The 20066-nt window shown below is 40.7% G+C and overlaps 1 protein-coding gene across 2 annotated transcripts in view; it reads left to right on the forward strand.

The window, feature by feature from the left end:
- Positions 1–20066, forward strand: part of LOC123498683 — a 144749-nt gene that overhangs the window by 23103 nt on the left and 101580 nt on the right. For both annotated transcript variants that reach the window (XM_045246023.1, XM_045246024.1), the window contains exons 2-4: positions 18542–18670; positions 19151–19340; positions 19545–19671. In XM_045246023.1, coding sequence (XP_045101958.1) covers positions 18604–18670; positions 19151–19340; positions 19545–19671 — 384 coding nt within the window. In that variant the 5' untranslated portion in view covers positions 18542–18603. The remainder of the gene's footprint in view (positions 1–18541; positions 18671–19150; positions 19341–19544; positions 19672–20066) is intronic.

Genomic DNA, 20066 nt, shown 5'->3' on the forward strand with positions numbered 1-20066 from the left:
CACACAAGCCAATAAGCATTTGAATACACCAGGAGCTGCAAATACTAAGGCCTGCCTCAGGAGAAATTCTGAGACATCTGTAGAATCAAGATCAAGATCAAGATCAAGCCTCTTGTGTACAATACGCACCACATAACGGCGTCAGCAGCAGCTCGTCTTCACTCGCTCAACTTACCACCAAAACGCCCTGCAATGTGGCCTAGCCCTCCTAAGAAGACCAGGATGTCTTTTACTCTGGAAGTGAAGCAGGATATTATTCACAGACATGAAAGAGGAGAGAAAACTATAGCATTGCTGGCCACCATCTTGACTCCATATACTGTCTCTACTATTTTCAAGTCAGCAGACTATTAAGAAGGCTGGTTAGACTGTATCTTCCTTGCATGCTAAAAGAACCACCTGAACTCGTGACTCTACACTAGATAAAATGAAAAGCCTTGTGGAAATGTGTACATAAGTTTTGTATGCGGTACAATGATGCGCCCTTTGTTTACATTTCACAGGTTGCTGGTTACTGTCTTTCCCGTTTCACTCTCCCTCCCTTCATAAATTTAAGATCATCAACATTATAAAGTTACGTACATACATTAGTGTACATTGTAATGACCTAAATTAAATTTAACTGCCTAAATGTTAAACTTCATAATTTTTACTTTCATTAAAACTTTCACTGTACTATGATGCACTCTCGCTTTGCTTACTCTCAGTGGAAGTTCAAGTCAGGGGTTATAATCGGTTCGCTTAACTAAGTGTTTTTTAGAAACGTAACCCCTTCGTTAACCTAACCTAACCTAACCTAACCTGTGTGTGTATATATATATATATATATATATATATATATATATATATATATATATATATATATATATATATATACAGTCAGCGCTAAAATACTTGGCGCGAAAATCCAAGTTTTCCTTCAATTTATTAAGTACCCCCTATAATCATGTAACAAATACGCCAGATTTCTTGGCGTGAGAGAGACGGTAAAAGGGGGCAGAGCTTAATCAGTTGAGTGAGTTTCAAGGCCGCTAGTCTGCCTCAGTCACTTGTGGGGAGTGGATTTAGTCTGTATTTTTATAGCGTCACGCGGTTTGCGACCCTGACCTTTGTGCCTTTTTGTGCCTTATGTGGGATAATGGGAGGAGGCAAAGACTTGACAGAAGACCAGATAGCTGCCATAACTTCCCTGAGCCTTGTGGGGAAATCTAATAAGGAGATCTCCATAATAAGTGGAGTAGCACTGCGCTCTGTGCAGCACTGGACCAAGAAAAAAAGGGAGGCGGGAGACGCTGATGTACTTCTTCACAAGAAGAGGCCAGGAAGGCCACGTAAGAACTCACAGAGGACCCTCAAGTTACTCCAACGTCAAGTGGAACAGGAACCTCGAATTACTGCAAAAGAACTCAAGGAAAGGAACACACAGTTTCTCGAAAACACCTCTGTTACAACAATCCAGAAACGCCTTCGTGACGACCTTGGGTTCCAACATCGTGCCCCTCTAAGAAAGCCGCTGCTAACAAACCAGCAAAAGAAGAAAAGGGTGATATTTTCAAAGAAATATCTCAATTGGGATCTGGAGAAGTGGAAGACTGTACTCTGGAGTGACGAAGCAACGTTCAATGTGACTGGCAATCGTGGGGGGAAGGTGAGGTTGCGGCGAGGTGCAGATCCCTTCCACCCCAAGTATACAGAGGGGACAGTGAAACACCCAGACAGTGTTATGGTGTGGGGTGCCTTTGGGTACCATGGGGCTGGAAAACTTATAGTGCTTCCCAAGAACCTTACAGTGAATAAAGACAGGTACTTAGAGCTGCTCGCTGACCACCTCGAGGACTGTTTTACCGTTTGTCAAAGTGAAATTTTCCAGCAAGACGGTGCCCCGGCTCACACTGCCAAATTAATCCGTGAAGGGTTTGAGTGGATGGGTGTGGACTATATCAGGGACTGGCCAGGGAACAGCCCTGATCTGAACCCTATCGAGAACCTGTGGGGTCTGATCAAACGGCGTCTAAGGGGACGTGACACCTCAACAGTCCCCAAGCTGGTTAAGGAAATAGAAGACATCTGGGAACACTTTGAGCCCTCACTCCTCCAGAACCTCGCCCTGTCGGTCCCCTTACGTGTAAAGAGCTGCGTGAAAAGAAAGAGTCACCCGACAAAGTGTTAAAGTCTAGGTAAGTACCCCATAAATATCTCTAACCATTCGTGAAAGGGCGTCACGAAGCGGAAAATGTTTGGCGCCAAGTATTTTGGCGCTGACTGTATATATATATATATATATATATATATATATATATATATATATATATATATATATATACATATATAACAACTTGAATTACAAACAAAAAATCGTGTCTTTTTTTTGCATTGGAGGACAAACTTTGCTTTGGAGTACGAACAATAACAAATGCGGTCAACAGATTGCGTGCAGCACTGCACGATCAGCTGACTGCATGCTGAGGCACCACGCTGCCTCACTGCCTCAGGACTGTTGTTTGCAGTTGTTTGGTTGTTTTGTAGTGCCTGGGATAATAATATTATGTGTTTTTAGTTATTAAGATCATTGCCTAGCGTAGCAGCACACATGGTTACAAGACATACAGACAGACGTATGGAAAACTCTAGAAGATCCAAGGGGAAGAGAGAGTATACAGCTTAGAACTAAAAGCCTTAACCCTTATAGCCTGTCAAGCACGATCGTTGCTCTTACGAAAGAGCACTTCAGGCATGATCTTGACGCTTTTCAGAAGCCGTGCTCCTTTATGCCACACAGTTTGTTTATGCTTGAGCCTATCTGTCATATATTGAGGCCTGTCATTCCCCCATTGTTTTCAAGATGGTGGACACTTAGCCAATCATGTATCAGCCTTTACAAGGATATGTTTGTGTAGGTGTGAGGGCGCCAAGCGTGAGGATGGTGAAAGCACTTATGTCAGTATGCTGTATTTTATAATTTTTTATGTATTTCTTGGTGAGATATAAGATATACATGTATTTCCGTGAATAAGTAAGCGGTTCAGAAACATATTATGATGCATGACAATATTGGAATTGTTATTGGTTTAGATAAGAGTGTGTAGTGCTGGCTTGATGGTGTCAGCTGAGGAGGATATGTTGACGCTGGGTCATGGTCAAGACGGCCCCTTACCACGATGGTCCTCCACAATGGTGCCCCCACCCCCCCAATGGCCCCACGTTTACCACGACGGCCCCACACTACAGACCACGGCAGCCTCAGTTTCTTTTTTACCCGTAAGATGGTTTTAAATTATGCTTGTTAATAGAGCATCTTATACTAAGACAGATTGTATTAATAAATCAATCGCTCCCTGCTCCCCCATCCCTCCCCATCCTTCCTCACCCATTGATAGGTACTGTACCACGTAATACTGTACGTGAGTGCTTACTTTTAATCACTGCAATAATGTTATCGTGTAATGTTTATCAGTAAATTGCATACTTGTTGATACAATCTGTCTTAAATGTAAGATAGCAAAACGTAATATTAAAACAGTATTTAGCCAAGTGGCACCTCCGGCTGCTGCAGCAAGCCAGCAACAGTCGTCGTCACTTCATAAAAAACACAATGGACTATTGTGCGCCTCTCAGAAATTTAAAATCATCTTACGGATAAACAAAACCTTAAAATGCATATGTGTATATAACATTTTCTGGTAAGAAATGCATGTTCTCTTACCTCTTTCAATATTTACAGAAAGTTGTGTTACACCCTGGATATGTATATGCACTATATGCGCAAGGTACAATACACTGGTGTACCAATACGTTATGGTTATTAATGCTCCATACTACAAAACACTATCTCAGAAACGCTGAGTAGCCATCCGTGGTTAACGTGTTAACATAATGAAAGAAATAAGAGGACAATAATCTAAAATTTGGTGTGGGATCGTCATGGTAAACATGGGGCCGTCGGGGAGGGCCGTCATGGTCAGGGGCTATCTTGACCAGGAAACATTGACGCTTGTTTCTGACCGCGAAGAAGTTGAATTTTCATATTACAATTTGCTTACTTCCCTGATTTATTTTCCATATTGAATGCAGTATATCAAAGAAAAACTTATTGGCTTATATAAGAGTGTGCAATGCTGGCTTGATGGAATCACATGGGGATGTGGTGATGCTTGTTTCTGACCACGAGAAGTTGAATTTTCATTATATAACATTTTGCTTACTTTCCTGCTTTATTTTCCTATCTTTTATAGTTATAGCATAATAGTAGTAATATATATAGTTATAGTATTCCAAAAGTAAGAAATTAGATGGAAAATAAAATTTTGTTGGTCGTGGGAGGTGGTTTGGAAACGAATTATAATTACTTCCATAAGAAAACAGTAAATCCTTGTTATATGGTAGTTCTTTATCCGGTAAAATCAGTTACAGTATTTGGATATTACTACCCTCGATTCGATATACAGTAAAACCTCACTTGACGAACGTCTCTAAGGATGAACAATTTGGGAGACAACCAAAATATTTGTCAATATATCGACCCAGGGGACGAATGATATTTCGGGGGATGAACGTGGTTAAACGGCTTGCCGGCAGGCGAGCCATTTGTGTGATAGCCAACCGGTTATATATATATATATATATATATATATATATATATATATATATATATATATATATATATATATATATATATATATACAGGCAACCCCCGTTTAACGAAAGTTCACACAACGAAATTCGCTACAACGAAGGTTTCATTTACTACCATCTGCTTGTTTAACGAACACCAAACTCGCTTTCGAATGAAGTTTTATCCAGGTAATTTTTCCAAATTTGAAAGCCTCACCATATCACGCAAGCTGACAGGCTTTTGAATACACCAGGAGCTGCTGATACTAAGGCCTGCCTCAGGAAAAACCTGGGACACCTATAGAATGAAGATCAAGATCAAGATCAAGCCTTTCGTGGACAACACACGCAACACTCACTCCCCAGTCAAAACATAACAGCGTCAGCAGCAGCTTGTCTTCCTAGCTCAACTTACCACCAAAATGCCATGCAATTGGCCTAGTGTTCGTAAGAAGACCAGGAAGTCTCTTACTCTCCAAGTGAAGCTAGATATTATTCACAGACACGAGAGAGGCCAGAAAACTATAGCAGTGCTGGCCACTATCTTGACTCCATATTATACTGTCTCTATTTTCAAGTCAGCAGACTCTATTAAGAAGGCTGGTGAGACCGTATCTTTCTTGCAAGCTAAAAGAACCACCTGAACTCATGACTCTACAATGGATAAAATAGAAAGCCTTGTGGAAATGTGGTACATAAGTTTTGTATGCAGTAAATGATGCGCACTTTGTTTACATTCCACAGGTTGCCGGTTAGTGTCTTTCCCGTTTCACTCTTCCTCCCTTCATAAAGTTAAGATCATCAACATTATAAAGTTACATACATATATACATTAGCGTACATTATAATGACTTAAATTAATCTACCTAAATGTTTAACTTCATAATTTTTACTTTCATTAAACCTTTTACTGTACTATGATGCACTCTCGCTTTGCTTACTTACTCTCAATGGAAGTTCAAATCAGGGGTTAAACTTGTTATAATCGGTTTAACGAAGTTTCGCTTAACGAAGTGTTTTTAGGAACGTAACCCTTCGTTAAGCGGGGTTGCCTGTATATATATATATATATATATATATATATATATATATATATATATATATATATATATATACAGTCCGCTCCAAAAGTTCGTGTGGCACCAACACAATAACCATAAGGGGCATCAAAAGTACATTAACAGTAATATAATGGGTACTTACAAATGGTTAGTATTTCAATGGTCTTCCTTTCTTCTTCAGGCACTCCTTGAGACATTTAGGTACAGAATCAGCTAAGTCTTTTAGATGCTCTGCGTTGATATTCCTCCACGCCTGCTGCACTGCCTCGATCAGCTGCGGGATGGTGCGTGTGTCGTGCTGCCTTAGATCCCTTTTAATGATGGCCCACAGGTTTTCGATGGGATTTAAATCTGGAGAATTTCCTGGCCAGTCTACAATAAAGTCTACCTGACAGTCTTTTAGCCATTGCTGTACATCACAGGCAGTATGACATGGTGCCCCATCCTGCATAGAAATGTCAGTCTGGCAAGCCTCAAAACACTCAGGCAGGTGGTCACACGAAAGCTCCAGGCAGGTGTTTTTATTGAGGTTTTCATTTCTCGGCAGCACAACTAATTGTCCCTGGCCATGGTACCCAAAAGCACTCCACACCATAACACTGTCAGGGAATTTTTCAGTCAGGCATGTGTAGCATGGGTCAAGCGGGTTGCTGCCACTGTGACGGTACACATTCCCACCTCTGTTCCCAGCCACAGAAAAAAGTTATTTATCACTCCACAGGACCCGCTGCCACTTTGTTGCATCCCACTCTAAATATTTCCGACAGAAAGCAATCCTGTTCTTCACTTGCTGCTGGGTGAGACGAGGCTTGTGGCGAGGGCGACAGCTGCGGTATCGTAGCCTGTCGTGGAGGGTATGCTGCACCGTCCTCTTGGAGACATCAGCCAGCAGGAGGGGGTTATTTTCCTTTATTTCACTTGCTGAAATCTGTGGGTTACCCTCAACTTGCCGCCTGATTATATTAGCAGTCCGTTATGTAACTCTTAATGGCCTCCCAGAGCGGTGTCCATGCTCCGGTAAATCCACGGCGCCACCATCCTTGTAGTGCTTGACCCACTTTTGAACAGTTCGATCTGCCAATCCTACAATTTTAGTAATATCCTTCACAGACTGCCCTAACCTGTAGAGGGACACAATGCTTGCCAGCTGCTCCTTTGTAGAGTGCCTGGGATTTTCCATGTACTCCGTGTAGGGAACAATGAGACTGTGTCAAGGTCACCTTACTCGCAGACCGTTTGAAAAAAACTGCCAGCTTGGAGCCAGTGAAACATACCCCAAGGTGGTTGCAGTAGCAGAGCGTTGCACTGACACTCCCTGATGTACGATGTCATTATCAGCTGGCTATGAGAGAGACTCAACACACTGTCTCTATCAGTGAATTACGTTACCATAAAAAGTAATTCACGGATAAAGGGCTATTTCAGCTGTCCATTAACTTTTGTTATTATAATGAGAACAGACGTATCTATCTTTCGTCTGTCATAAGTTTGAAAAATGCCATCTTAGTGAGTAATGTTCGATCAATCAATATACGCATAAAGTTGGGTATGACAATCATAATCATCCGTGGTCCTCACCATTGCCTCGTCACGCGATACCGGGCGATACATTGCGTAGAGTATCGTTCACTATTATAGAGAAAACGGAAAAGCCATATTATAGGGAAAACTTCTGTAAGATTGCTGAACAGTTAAAGGATGCCTCTATGACACAAAAAAAGTTCAATTCAAAGGTTAATAATATGTAGGGCTCACTCTCATTTGTTTTACGCTTGTTGTGTCGGAGCTGCACAAACTTTTGACGTGGATTGTATATATATATATATATATATATATATATATATATATATATATATATATATATATATATATATATATATATATATATATATATATATATATATATATATATATATATATATATATATATATATATATATATATATATATATATATATATATATATATATATATATATATATATATATATATATATATATATATATATATATATATATATATATATATATATATATATATATATATATATATATATATATATATATATATATATGTATACAGTAAGGTCTCGGTTTACGTCAGAGTTATGTTCCTGAAACATGACGTAAGTCGATTTTGTACGTAACTCGAGTTTCCGTACATTTCAAAGCATATTATGGAGTTTTCAACCAATCATTGTTTATGGTCATTCAGGTAAGTTAAAGGTTATATTGTTATATTATTTACAAGTATGTAGGAATATGAAACACAAGTTTGTTTTTGTTGTTGATTAGGGCCACGAACGCAAAGGACTGCAGGTTGCAGAGAGGGGTGGACGCCTGAGGCCGCCAGAAGGGTGGGCAGGTCGAATGTTGTGACGCCCAGAGTGGACAGCTGGGAGCGTAGTGCAGTGCGGTGGGAGTAGAAGCGTGGGCAGCGGGGCAGGAAATGCAATAGGAAAGGGCAATAGGGGTCAGCAGACAAGCGCAGACGGTGCAAGTCAGCTGCGAGTGTTGTGTGGCCCAGGCGAAGGCTCTGGAGTTGTTATTGTTGTGATGGGTGTGCGAGCCCTCAAGGTCGTCAACCTCCCCGTTGTCATGGTAACGGCCTTCCCATTTTCTTCTTCCCTCCCTCACACACAGCTGCTGCCTCCCTTCTCATGTCTTTTAATTATGTCCTCTTTTTTCTTGTAGCGTAATGCTTTTCCTTTTCTTAGCATCACTGCTGTCACTAAGAAGTGTTCTCTTTGGTGCCATTGAGCAAGATACTAAGAACTTGAGTCAGTAAACGCAGAAGTAGGATAACACTCTTGCCAGGGGCGACGGTGTGGTGGAAGTGAGGCAGGGGGTTATTGTATTCAAGCTTGAGGCGGGCAGTGTGGCGGGCAACCACCAACAATAACAATAAATCCCGCACTTTACGATGTATAAATTTTCAATTTTTTAAATCTTAAATTGCCTTATAGTGGACTGACGTAACTACGAGTTTGACGTAACTTGAGACTGACGTAACCCGGGACTTTACTGTATATATATATATATATATATATATATATATATATATATATATATATATATATATATATATATATATATATATATATTTACAGTGGTGCTTCGACATATGATTTTAATTCGTTCCGTGACGATCGTTGTATATAAAGAAAATCGTATATCAAATAAATATTTCCCATCTAAATTAATGGAAATACAATTAATTTGATGTTGTGATATAAATTTACAGTAACCCCACTCCAAAAAAAAAAATGAATAAATAATATGCTTTAAATACCAACCAAATATAGATTTGATATAAGAAAAATACCATGTTTATTGTATGCATGATATAGGTTAAATATATTGCTCAAAATAACAACTTAACCCACAAAACTCGGGACACATCGATAGACGTTCATCACACAAGACACGGGGCACGTCTATAGACGTTTAGGCTTTTTACGGCTATATTTTGGCTATTTTCTTCCCGTTTTCTTTGCTTGTGAGCTGGTAACACTCATCAGGAATATACATATGCTCTACGTCACTGGGTCACCAACGATAAATGGTAGGAGCGATCGACAGTGATTTCATTGTGTCTGATTCCACCACCTCTCCCACACGCCTTACTTCTATACCTTGGGTCTCTTGCCATGTTACTTTTGAATGAGAGTGGTATCAGAACAGGAGAGAGAGAGAGAGAGGGAGAGAGAGAGAGAGAGAGAGAGAGAGGATACAAGGTTTTTCTGCTAGCCAAGGCTGCTGAACCCGATTGAACGCAAGGCCACGTAAACCGGTTACTACAGGCAACCCCCGTTTAACGAAGGTTCACACAACGAAATTTTGCTACAATGAAGGTTTCATTTTACTATCATCTGCTCATTAAATGAATACCAAACTTGCTTTAACGAAGTTTTATCCAGGTATTTTTTTTCCAAGTTTGAAAGCCCCGCCGTATCATGCAAGCCGACAAGCTTTTGAATACACTAGCAGCTGCAAATACTAAGGCCTGCCTCAGGAGAAATCCTGGGACACCTGTAGAATCAAGATCAAGATCAAGCCTCTCGTGGACAACACGCACCACTCACTCCCATAACAGCGTCAGCAGCAGCTCGTCTTCACTCGCTCAACTTCCCATCAAAACTCCTTGCCTAGCATTCCTAATAAGACCAGGAAGTCTCTTACTCTCGAAGTGAAGCTGGATATTATTCACAGACACGAGAGGCGAGAAAACTATAGCATTGCTGGCCACCATCTTGACTCCATCTACTGTCTCTACTATTTTGAAGTCAGCAGACTATTAAGAAGGCTGGTGAGACTGTATCTTCCTTGCAAGCTAAAAGAACCACCTGAACTCGTGACTCTACAATGGATAAAATGGAAAGCCTTGTGGAAATGTGGTACATAAGTTTTGTATGCGGTACAATGATGTGGCCTTTGTTTACATTCCACAGGTTGCCGGTTAGTGTCTTTCCCGTTTCACTCTCCCTCCCTTCATAAATTTAAAATCATCAACATTATAAAGCTACGTACATACATACATTAGTGTACATTATAATGACTTATATTAAATTTAACTGCTTAAATGTTAAACTTCAAAATTTTTACTTTCATTAAACCTTTCACCGTACTATGATGCACTCTTGCTTTGCTTACTCTCAGTGGAAGTTCAAGTCAGGGGTTAAACTTGTTATAATCAGTTCGCTTAACGAAATTTCGCTTTACGAAGTGTTTTTTAGGAACATTACCCCTTTGTTAAATGGGGGTTGCCTGTATCTCATTCAACCTGTGATATTTTGGTAACCATGACATCTAGAGACTTCTGGTTTTTTGCATTGCAGAGGGGAAGAGTTGCTTGTGGATAGGAGTAAACATATGCTCTACATCACTGTGTCATCAATGATGGAGGGTGGTAGCTAGTGATTTCACTGTGTCTGATTCCGCCACTTCTCCGGCTAGCCTTACTTTACTTTTATACCTCAGGTCTCTCACCATGTTACGGGGAGACAACTTTTGAATGAGAGTGGTATCAGAACAGGCGACAGCAGGAGAGAGAGAGAGAGAGAGAGAGAGAGAGAGAGAGAGAGAGAGAGAGAGAGAGAGAGAATACAAGGGGCCCATTTTCTCTCACTCTAGCCAAGGCCACTGAATCCTATCGGACATAAACCGATGATACTACCTCAATCAACCTGTGATATTTTGGTAACCATGACATCTAGAGACTTCTGTTTTTTTGCATTGCAAAGAGGAAGAGTTGCTTGTAGGCAGAAATCCATTTGTACTCACTCGTTAATTGAATTTCTAAGTGTAATCAGTATGTGAATACAGGCTATTTTGTGTGTATCTCGCAAAACTTTTACTTTTGGGACCAATGTTCACAAAACTTAATAAAAAATACACACTGCCGAGGAGCACAGACACATACATGCTCAAAGGATGAACAACGATACACAATGCGGACTGAATGTTCGGGTTAGCCAGGTAGCTGAGCGATCGCTGTGCCACCTACCGATGGCTAATTGTATCTTAAAAATATCTTCGTATTTCAAGACGTATATTATGTGAAATCTTTCGTCGTATATAAAAAAAATTGTATGTTAGGGCAATCGTATGTTGTACCACTGTATATATATATATATATATATATATATATATATATATATATATATATATATATATATATATATATATATACAGGTAGGTAACCCCGTTAACGAAGGTTCACACGAAATTTCGCTACAACGAAGGTTTCATTTTACTACCATCTGTTCGTTTAACGAACACCAAACTCGCTTTAACAAAGTTTTATCCAGGTCTCTATTTTCAAGTCAGCAGACTCTATTAAGAAGGCTGGTGAGACCGTATCTTCCTTGCAAGCTAAAAGAACCACCTGAACTTGTGACTCTACAATGGATAAAATGGAAAGCCTTGTGGACATGTGGTACATAAATTTTGTATGCAGTACAATGATGCGCACTTTGTTTATATTCTACAGGTTGCCGGTTAGTGTCTTTCCCGTTTCGCTCTTCCTCCCTTCATAAAGTTAAGATCATCAACATTATAAAGTTACATACATACATACATTAGTGTACATTATAATGACTTAAATTAAACTACCTAAATGTTTAACTTCATAATTTTTACTTTCATCAAACCTTTTACTGTACTATGATGCACTCTCGCTTTGCTTACTCTCAATGGAAGTTCAAATCAGGGTTAAACTTGTTATTATCGGTTAAAACGAAGTTTCGCAACGAAGTGTTTTTAGGAACGTAACTTCGTTAAGCGGGGTTGCCTGTACATTTATATATATATATATATATATATATATATATATATATATATATATATATATATATATATATATATATATATATATATATATATATATGGAGTAGGCAGTAGTCACCTGCCGCCCGGTGGAATACTCCAGGAGAGGTACTTACGGGATGTAGGCAGTGCTGCAGACTGAGTGATTCCCCGTGTCCTCTCTTCCCGGTTCCCTTTGTGGTCTCATTTATACAATTGAGCAGCTGCAGCCTGCCCTCTAAAGACAACTTCTACTACTTCCTACACTACACTACAACACCTTACACTTTTACACTCTCTTCAAATCAAAATTTAATAATGGCTTCACCACGCCCTGCCTCGGAGTCCCCCTCTGGGGAGGGGACCATAAATGTCCCCAGGTCGGACTGCCCCTCTGCTGTCGACCTTGGGTGTCTTGACACTTCATCTAATACTTTCACTATCAATTTCTGCAACATTCGTGGCCTTCGTTCTAATTTTCAATCTGTGGAACACCACCTCTCCTCTACTAAACCTCATCTTCTCTTCCTAACCGAAACACAGTTGTCTGTGACTACTGACAGCAGCCCTTTTCTGTTCCCTCCTACTTGCTCTATCCTCATTTTCAATCCAAAGCTGGATGTTGCGCATACGTGCGTAACGACACCACTTGCTCTCGTGCCCACAATCTTGAATCTTCAGAATTTTCTACCATCTGGCTAAGACTTCAATGTCACTCTCTAACTAAATTCATCTGTGCTGTATACCTCTCACCTAATTCCTCTGACTATGTAAAATTCTTTGACTATTTGACTTCCAAGGTGGAGCACATCTTATCTCACTTTCCTTTTGCTGAGATCTCCATTTTAGGGATTTCAATGTTCACCACCAGCTTTGGCTTTCATCTTCTTTCACTGACCAACCTGGTGAACAAACCTTCAACTTTGCTATCCTTCATGACCTAGAGCAGCTAGTGCAGTTCCCTACCCGTATTCCTGACCGCCTTGGAGACACGCCCAACATTCTTGATCTTTTCCTAACCTCCAACCCTTCTGCTTACTCTGTTAAACTTTCCTCTCCGTTGGGCTCCTCCGACCACAATCTAATTTCCGTTACCTGTTCTATCACTCCAGTGCAGCCTCAGGACCCGCCTAAGCGGAGGTGCTTCTGGCATTTTAACTCTGCTAAGTGGGAGGAACTAAGGCAGTACTATTCTGATTTCCTTGGGATGATTATTGTTTTCATGTCAGAGATCCTTCTCTTTGTGCCGAGCGCATAACAGAGGTGATTATCTCTGGCATGGAGCTATACATTCCTCATACTTTCTCTAACCCTAAAGCTAAAAAGCCTTGGTTTAACTCTGCTTGTTCTCGTGCTGTCAATGATAGAGAGGCGGCTCACAAACGGTTCCGTAGCCATCCAACTGCTGAAACTCATGCCCTATATATTTCTGCCCGTAATCATGCCAAATCTATTCTCCAACTTACTAAAACTCTTTCATCAATAGAAAATGTCAAAGTCTTTCCAATTCTAACTCCTCTCGAGATTTCTGGCATCTAGCCAATAATATCTCTAACAACTTTACTTCTTCGTCTTTCCCTCCTTTACTTCATCCAGATGGCTCTACAGCTGTCTCTTCTTTTCTAAAGCTGAACTCTTCGCTCAAACCTTTGCTACCAACTCAACTTTGGATGATTCTGGGCATATTCCTCCTACTCCTCCACCCTCTGACTACTTCATCCCTAAAATTAAAATTCTTTATAAAGACGTTTTCCTGGCCCTCTCTGGCCTTGATTCTCGGAAGGCTTACGGTCCGGATGGAGTCCCTCCTGTTGTTCTCAAAAACTGTGCTTCCGAACTCGCTCACTGCCTGGTCAAACTCTTTCATCTGTGTCTCTCTACTTCTATTTATCCTTCTTGCTGGAAGTTTGCTCACATTCAACCTGTCCCTAAAAAAGGTGACCACTCCAATCCTTCTAACTACCGCCCTATAGCTTTGATTTCCTGCCTTTCTAAAGCCTTTGAGTCTATCCTTAATAGGAAGATAATGAGGCATCTATCAGCTCACAACCTTCTCTCTGATTGCCAGTATGGTTTCCGTAAAGGCAGATCTACTGGTGATCTTCTTACTTTCCTAACTGAATCTTGGTCATCCTCTTTTAGGGACTTCGGTGAAACCTTTGCTGTCGGCCTTGACATATCGAAAGCCTTCGATAGAGTCTGGCACAAATCTTTAATTTCTAAACTACCCTCCTACGGATTCTATCCTTCTCTCTGTACCTTCATCTCCAGTTTCCTTTCCGATCGTTCTATTGCTGCTGTAGTAGACGGTCACTGTTCTTCCCTAAAACTATCAACAGTGGTGTTCCACAGGGTTCTGTCCTATCACCCACTCTCTTTCTATTATTCATCAATGATCTCCTAAATCTGACTCAATGCCCTATCCACTCCTATGCTGATGATACCACCTTGCATTATTCAACAGCGTTCAACAGACGCCCAACCCAACAACAATTAAATGACTCAAGGCGAGATGCTATAGGACGCCTAACTTCTGATCTTTCACTTGTTTCTGATTGGGGCAGAGAAAACCTGGTTTTGTTCAATGCCTCAAAAACTCAATTTCTACAACTATCTACTCGACATAACCTTCCAGACAACTATCCTCTCTTCTTCAATAACACTCAACTTCCCTCTCCTCTACATTAAACACACTCGGTCTATCCTTCACTAAAAATCTAAACTGGAAATTTCACATCTCTACTCTTGCTAAATCAGCTTCCAAGAAGTTAGGTGTCCTGTGGCGTCTTCGTCCATTTTCTCTCCCTCCCAGCTGCTTGCTCTGTACAGGGCCTTATCCGCCCGTGTATGGAGTATGGCTCTCATGTCTGGGGATCCACACACAGCTTTACTAAACAAGGTGGAATCTAAAGCTTTTCGTCTTATCAACTCTTCTCCTCTAACTGACTGTCTTGATTCTTTAAGTCACCGCCGCAATGTTGCATCTTTATCTGTCTTCTACCGCTGTTTTCATGCTGTCTGCTCTTCTGAACTTGCTAACTGCATGCCTTCCCCCTCCTGCGGCCTCGCTGCACAAGACTCTCTACTTCTTCTCATCCCTATTCTGTCCATCTTCCTAATGCAAGAGTTAACCAGTATCTTCACTCCTTCATTCCCTACACTGGTAAACTCTGGAACTCTCTACCTGTGTCTGTATTTCCACCTGCCTATGACTTAAACTCTTTCAAAAGAGGAGTGTCAAGACACCTCTTACGTTAACTGGACCCTCCTTTTAGATTTTTTGTTTTCTCTTTCTCCTACTTTCCTCTTAACAGGGCCTGGCAACCAGCGGGATTTTTTTTCCAACACTTTGTTTTCCCTTGGCCAGTGCCCTTGTAATGTAAAAAAAAAAAAAAAAAAAAAAAATATATATATATATATATATATATATATATATATATATATATATATATATATATATATATATATATATACATATTTACATCTATGTATCAAGATTCTATTAATTTGAAATTATAGCATCATTCCAATTAACAAGAAATTAAATTTTATAATTAAAGTTCTGATTAGAAACCATAGATCTTAATTTGGCTAAAAATTGACACTAGAGGATAATGGTGTGTTTTATCTGACTCAAGAGGACGGAAAGATTAGACGAAACAGTTAAAAACAACAAATTGTCTAAGACAACGGAAAAAGTGCTAGGGTGACGCTGCCTTAAGTGGTGGTGGGACATACGTACACTCCTGCCATGCTGGAATGACGAAGAACACTACAAACTCGCCGAATAGCATCGTCATTACTCGAGTTGTTGGCAAATGAGAGCGGGCCAGATCCAAGAAGCAGGTTCTTGTCTATGTTGGTACAAATAACTTCCATACCAACCTCCCGTTTTCATAGCAACCCTCGTCAAATGGCATCTACAAAGATTCATTGTTGTTGGCGGTTGGAGGTTGGTAGCCTGCCTAAGAGTCCTCATTGGCTGCCAGAGCTGATATGTCACTACCGTGTCGTCACAAGGACAGGCAGCCAATCATGATGCGGCTTTATTTTATCCCTACAGTAGGGCTGAAGAAATCTTATGGTATTGTTCAGAAACACTGATACAGTGTCACATGCCCACAGCTACTAATCAACACAGTCAGCAGTCCTCACAGTGCTTGCATCATGACTAGTGAACCCCATAATAAAACAAGGATTCAAGGAGTCGCTGACATTGAGGCTTTAACACTTGTAGAGGAGGTGTAGTGTTGTGGTGTGATTTCAGGCAGGGCAGGCAATAAACTGAAATCAAGACAAAAATAGAGAAATATTGTTTGAATGTTGGCCAATGCTAGCAAACACAGTGAGCTGTTTGCTTATTGTTTCATCTTGAACAAATTGCATGTGGAATTTATTTAATGATTTTGTGTGAAAAAAATAATAATAATCTTTCCGTTTGCTTTTTTCTAACATTAGTGACTTACATGTCCAGTATGTTTTATGTGGGCATTAACCTATTTCTCGACCTAACTGCTGGAATATGTTTTATTCATTTGTTCTACATTGCTAAGAAATGGAAATGTTAAGATTAGGGTGGGTTAGAATGGGATGGTATAGACAGTGTTGAAAATCCATCAATTTATATATAACAATAGTTTGCTTTGGTGTACATATAGTCAGTATATAAGTGAAGCAAAATCTGGGTATGAGTGAGAATTGCATACCCCACTTAGTCACTGTGAGTCCTCCTCTGCTAGATGAAGTTCCAAAGCAAGTAATTCATGCCGAGGGAAACGGTATTTCAATAATAATTCACTATCATTCGGTGCCACGGAGTCAAGGTAATCCTTGTGGCATGATCATATATGAACACAGAAACATGGTATCCATTATAGCAGGCAATAAATGAGTGGAAACATAAATATCGTGGTGAAAGCGTCACGTAAGCTAAAAGGGTCACAAGAAGAAGAAGCGGTTGAGTCGCTGCGAGTCCCTGCCACGTCTGCGACCAATCTCATCTCTGCTTTACTTTTGGTATTCCATGTAACATTTTACTTTATGCATTACAAAACAATCCTTTCTTGGAGGCAAGGTTTGCAAAAGGGTAATAGAAATTTTGTTTTGTGAATATAAATGTATAAGACAGTAACACCACTTCTTGGGAACGCTCGAGAGGTGGTGTTCCCAGCAACCTCATAGCAACCTTGTTACCATCCCTCCAAACGTTCATGGATGCCATTTTGCGGCAGGAGGTTGCTCTGACATTGTTAAAGTTTCTTGGATCCAGCTCTGGGAGGGCATGGGAGTAAATGCTGCCTCCTAGCGGGATTGAGGGATTGCTTGCGTGGTAGGTTTGAATACGCTTGGGGGCGGCTCCGGATAGTAGCGAATTCCAGATAATGGCGATCCGAATATGCAGGCGATTACTGTATTTTTTTGTAAAGATCGATTCACACACAGCCCTGGATACCTTGGCTGGGTGGATGAAGCATCTGCTTCCATCAAGGGAGAATATAAGCAATACCTGCTTATGGGTAGGGGGGGCAGGTTTGGGGGCCAGCAGACGCAGCAGTGGCTACAAATGCGTAGGAGCGGGTAACACAATCAGGAGCGGTTTTAGTGGATTTATTGGTCTTACCAGGCGATGGTGTTCATATGCACTTTGTGACTGTGGTGGATGCTTCCATGTGGTCACCTGGTGATGTTGAGGTAGTGATGGCAGAGTCAGAGTCCAGCTGGACCACTTTTTATGCCAGAGGCATTACCTTGTCAGCGTCATCCAGGTTATTGACTTTTCCTGCACTTTAGGCTTCTCTTGCGGTGATCTTGAGCACTGTGGGTGGATACAGTTATCGGCACGGAGCTGTTCAGAATCCACGTCTGGTCAGTACATTGACAAGCATGAGAGTCAAACCATCTCTTGAGTGGTAGTTTCAGCAACTAATGTAAAGAAATTTGAGGCAAAATTAGATATATTCTGGGCAAATCAAGAATTATGTTATGATTATAAAGCACATGAGATCCACCATATGCTACCAAATTATGGAAATGAAGATCGGGAACCACATGTGTAAGCCTTTTCTACGAGGTCTACTGTAAGAACTTGATGGTATCAGTTCAAAGGTCAACGAAACGATTAGTCTGGTATTCTTGTGGATGACCCCAGAATCTTTGTTTAACTATTGCTAGTCATGTAAATACAATGGAAGATATATTTGTGATGTAGATTAACCCAGAATGCCTAAACTCCCCTTTTCTTTCTTTTTTTTTTACCATGAAAACCTCATAAAGAACTAAAATTTAGTGTGGATACAAAAAAAAAGAGATAATGGCTCACAAACCGAAAGGTAACATTCACTCCTGAAGAAAATATTTCTGGGATCTGACAATCACCATCCTGTTATTTGTGATTTTGTGTTAACCTCAATCATCAGCTAATGGGCTTGTCAGAGTTAGATATTTATCCTGCCTCTGTATCAACTTCTTAGTGTTTTAGTGATCCTCTAAAAGGGGTGCAAGGACAGGCTAGCCAAGACTGAGAGATGAGATTAGTAAGGATATATGAACTGGGTGTTTTTACAGGCATTGGACATCTGTAGGCTGCTGCTGCATCTTTCACCCACACAACTCTGTTGGCAAGCATAATGGAATCCACTGAGAGTGTCATCAGAATTCCAGCTGTACTGATGCCTTCCTACAACAAGTTGATCAGTAAGTTGCATTTACCTAGTTGCATTATACCTGAGCTGCAGCTGTGGGTTCTGATCCTTCTATCAATATGTATCCAGTCTCATTTGATTTGGTATCCTCTCTCTCTCTCTCTCTCTCTCTCTCTCTCTCTCTCTCTCTCTCTCTCTCTCTCTCTCTCTCTCTCTCTCTCTCTCTCTCTCTCTCTCTCTCTCTCTCTCTCTCTCTCTCTCTCTCTCTCTCTCTAAAGAATAACCACTTCATAGTGGAATAAATATTTTATTATTAATTTTCTCTCTCTCTCTCTCTCTCTCTCTCTCTCTCTCTCTCTCTCTCTCTCTCTCTCTCTCTCTCTCTCCATATCTAGTGTGTAGAGTCACAATTTTTTCCTTCTTTGCAGTTTTTAGTATGTAATATTGAATGCAGAACTTCATAGCTTAAGTCCTTCTGCTCACAGTTGAAGGCATCAGAGAGAATCACATCTGACCAGCTTCCTTATTTTAGCAACGGAGGAAGGCAAAAGTGCAATGAAGAGGATTCGAGTGGAGTGTGGTGTGTGCAAAGCCACTCGCTTCTATTCCATCCATCGTGGCATTACACGCATTGCAGGGGTGGTGGCTTGCGAGGGATGTCGACAGTTTTATCAACGATTTAAGAAACAGCCGAGACTGGAGCAGTGTGACAAGGGAGGCAGGTGAGAGTTGTTTGAGTGAATGGGATCAGTGTCCAAAAAATGGTATAGGACTGCTTATGACAAGACAGAATTAGTTATTTATCATTATGTATTCTGCTTAGAATTACCTAACATGAGAAGTATAGAGAGAAGAAAAGTGAGAATTAGTGTTTTGTATTATGCTTTTCTAATTCTTTGTATGTGGTTGATGTGTTTATATTTCAGGTGTTTCCTTCAGGACGAGATGCCCAAGAAGTGCAAGGCTTGTGGGATGGCTCATATCTTGACCAGATGCCCAGTGCCGCCCTCTCTGTACCACAATTTGCTCAGCTACCTTCCCACAGACCTTAAGGTGGCTCTGCATTCACACACACACACACACACACACACACACACACACACACACACACACACACACACACACACACACACACACACACACACACACACACACACACACACACACACACACGGGACACCGTCGATGGTGGATGTGGTCGCTGAGCTCCAGAGCAATCATCTCTAATTCTACAGTTACCATTGCCTAAGAGTAACCAAGGTGGGAAAGGAGCTTGTAATGTTTGTCCCATCTCCATATAGTCATGTTAACTGTTGATTAGCAAAATAATGTCCAGGGAAGGTGAATATAAACTGTAGCCTGCGTTTGAGCCATCAGCTGGTTTGTTTACATCTACGCAACATGGCGGCCGTGAACTCGAAAGATGAATCAGACTTCACAGGATTTCA

The sequence above is a fragment of the Portunus trituberculatus genome, chromosome 48, assembly GCF_017591435.1.
Source record: "Portunus trituberculatus isolate SZX2019 chromosome 48, ASM1759143v1, whole genome shotgun sequence".
Classification (NCBI taxonomy): domain Eukaryota; kingdom Metazoa; phylum Arthropoda; class Malacostraca; order Decapoda; family Portunidae; genus Portunus; species Portunus trituberculatus.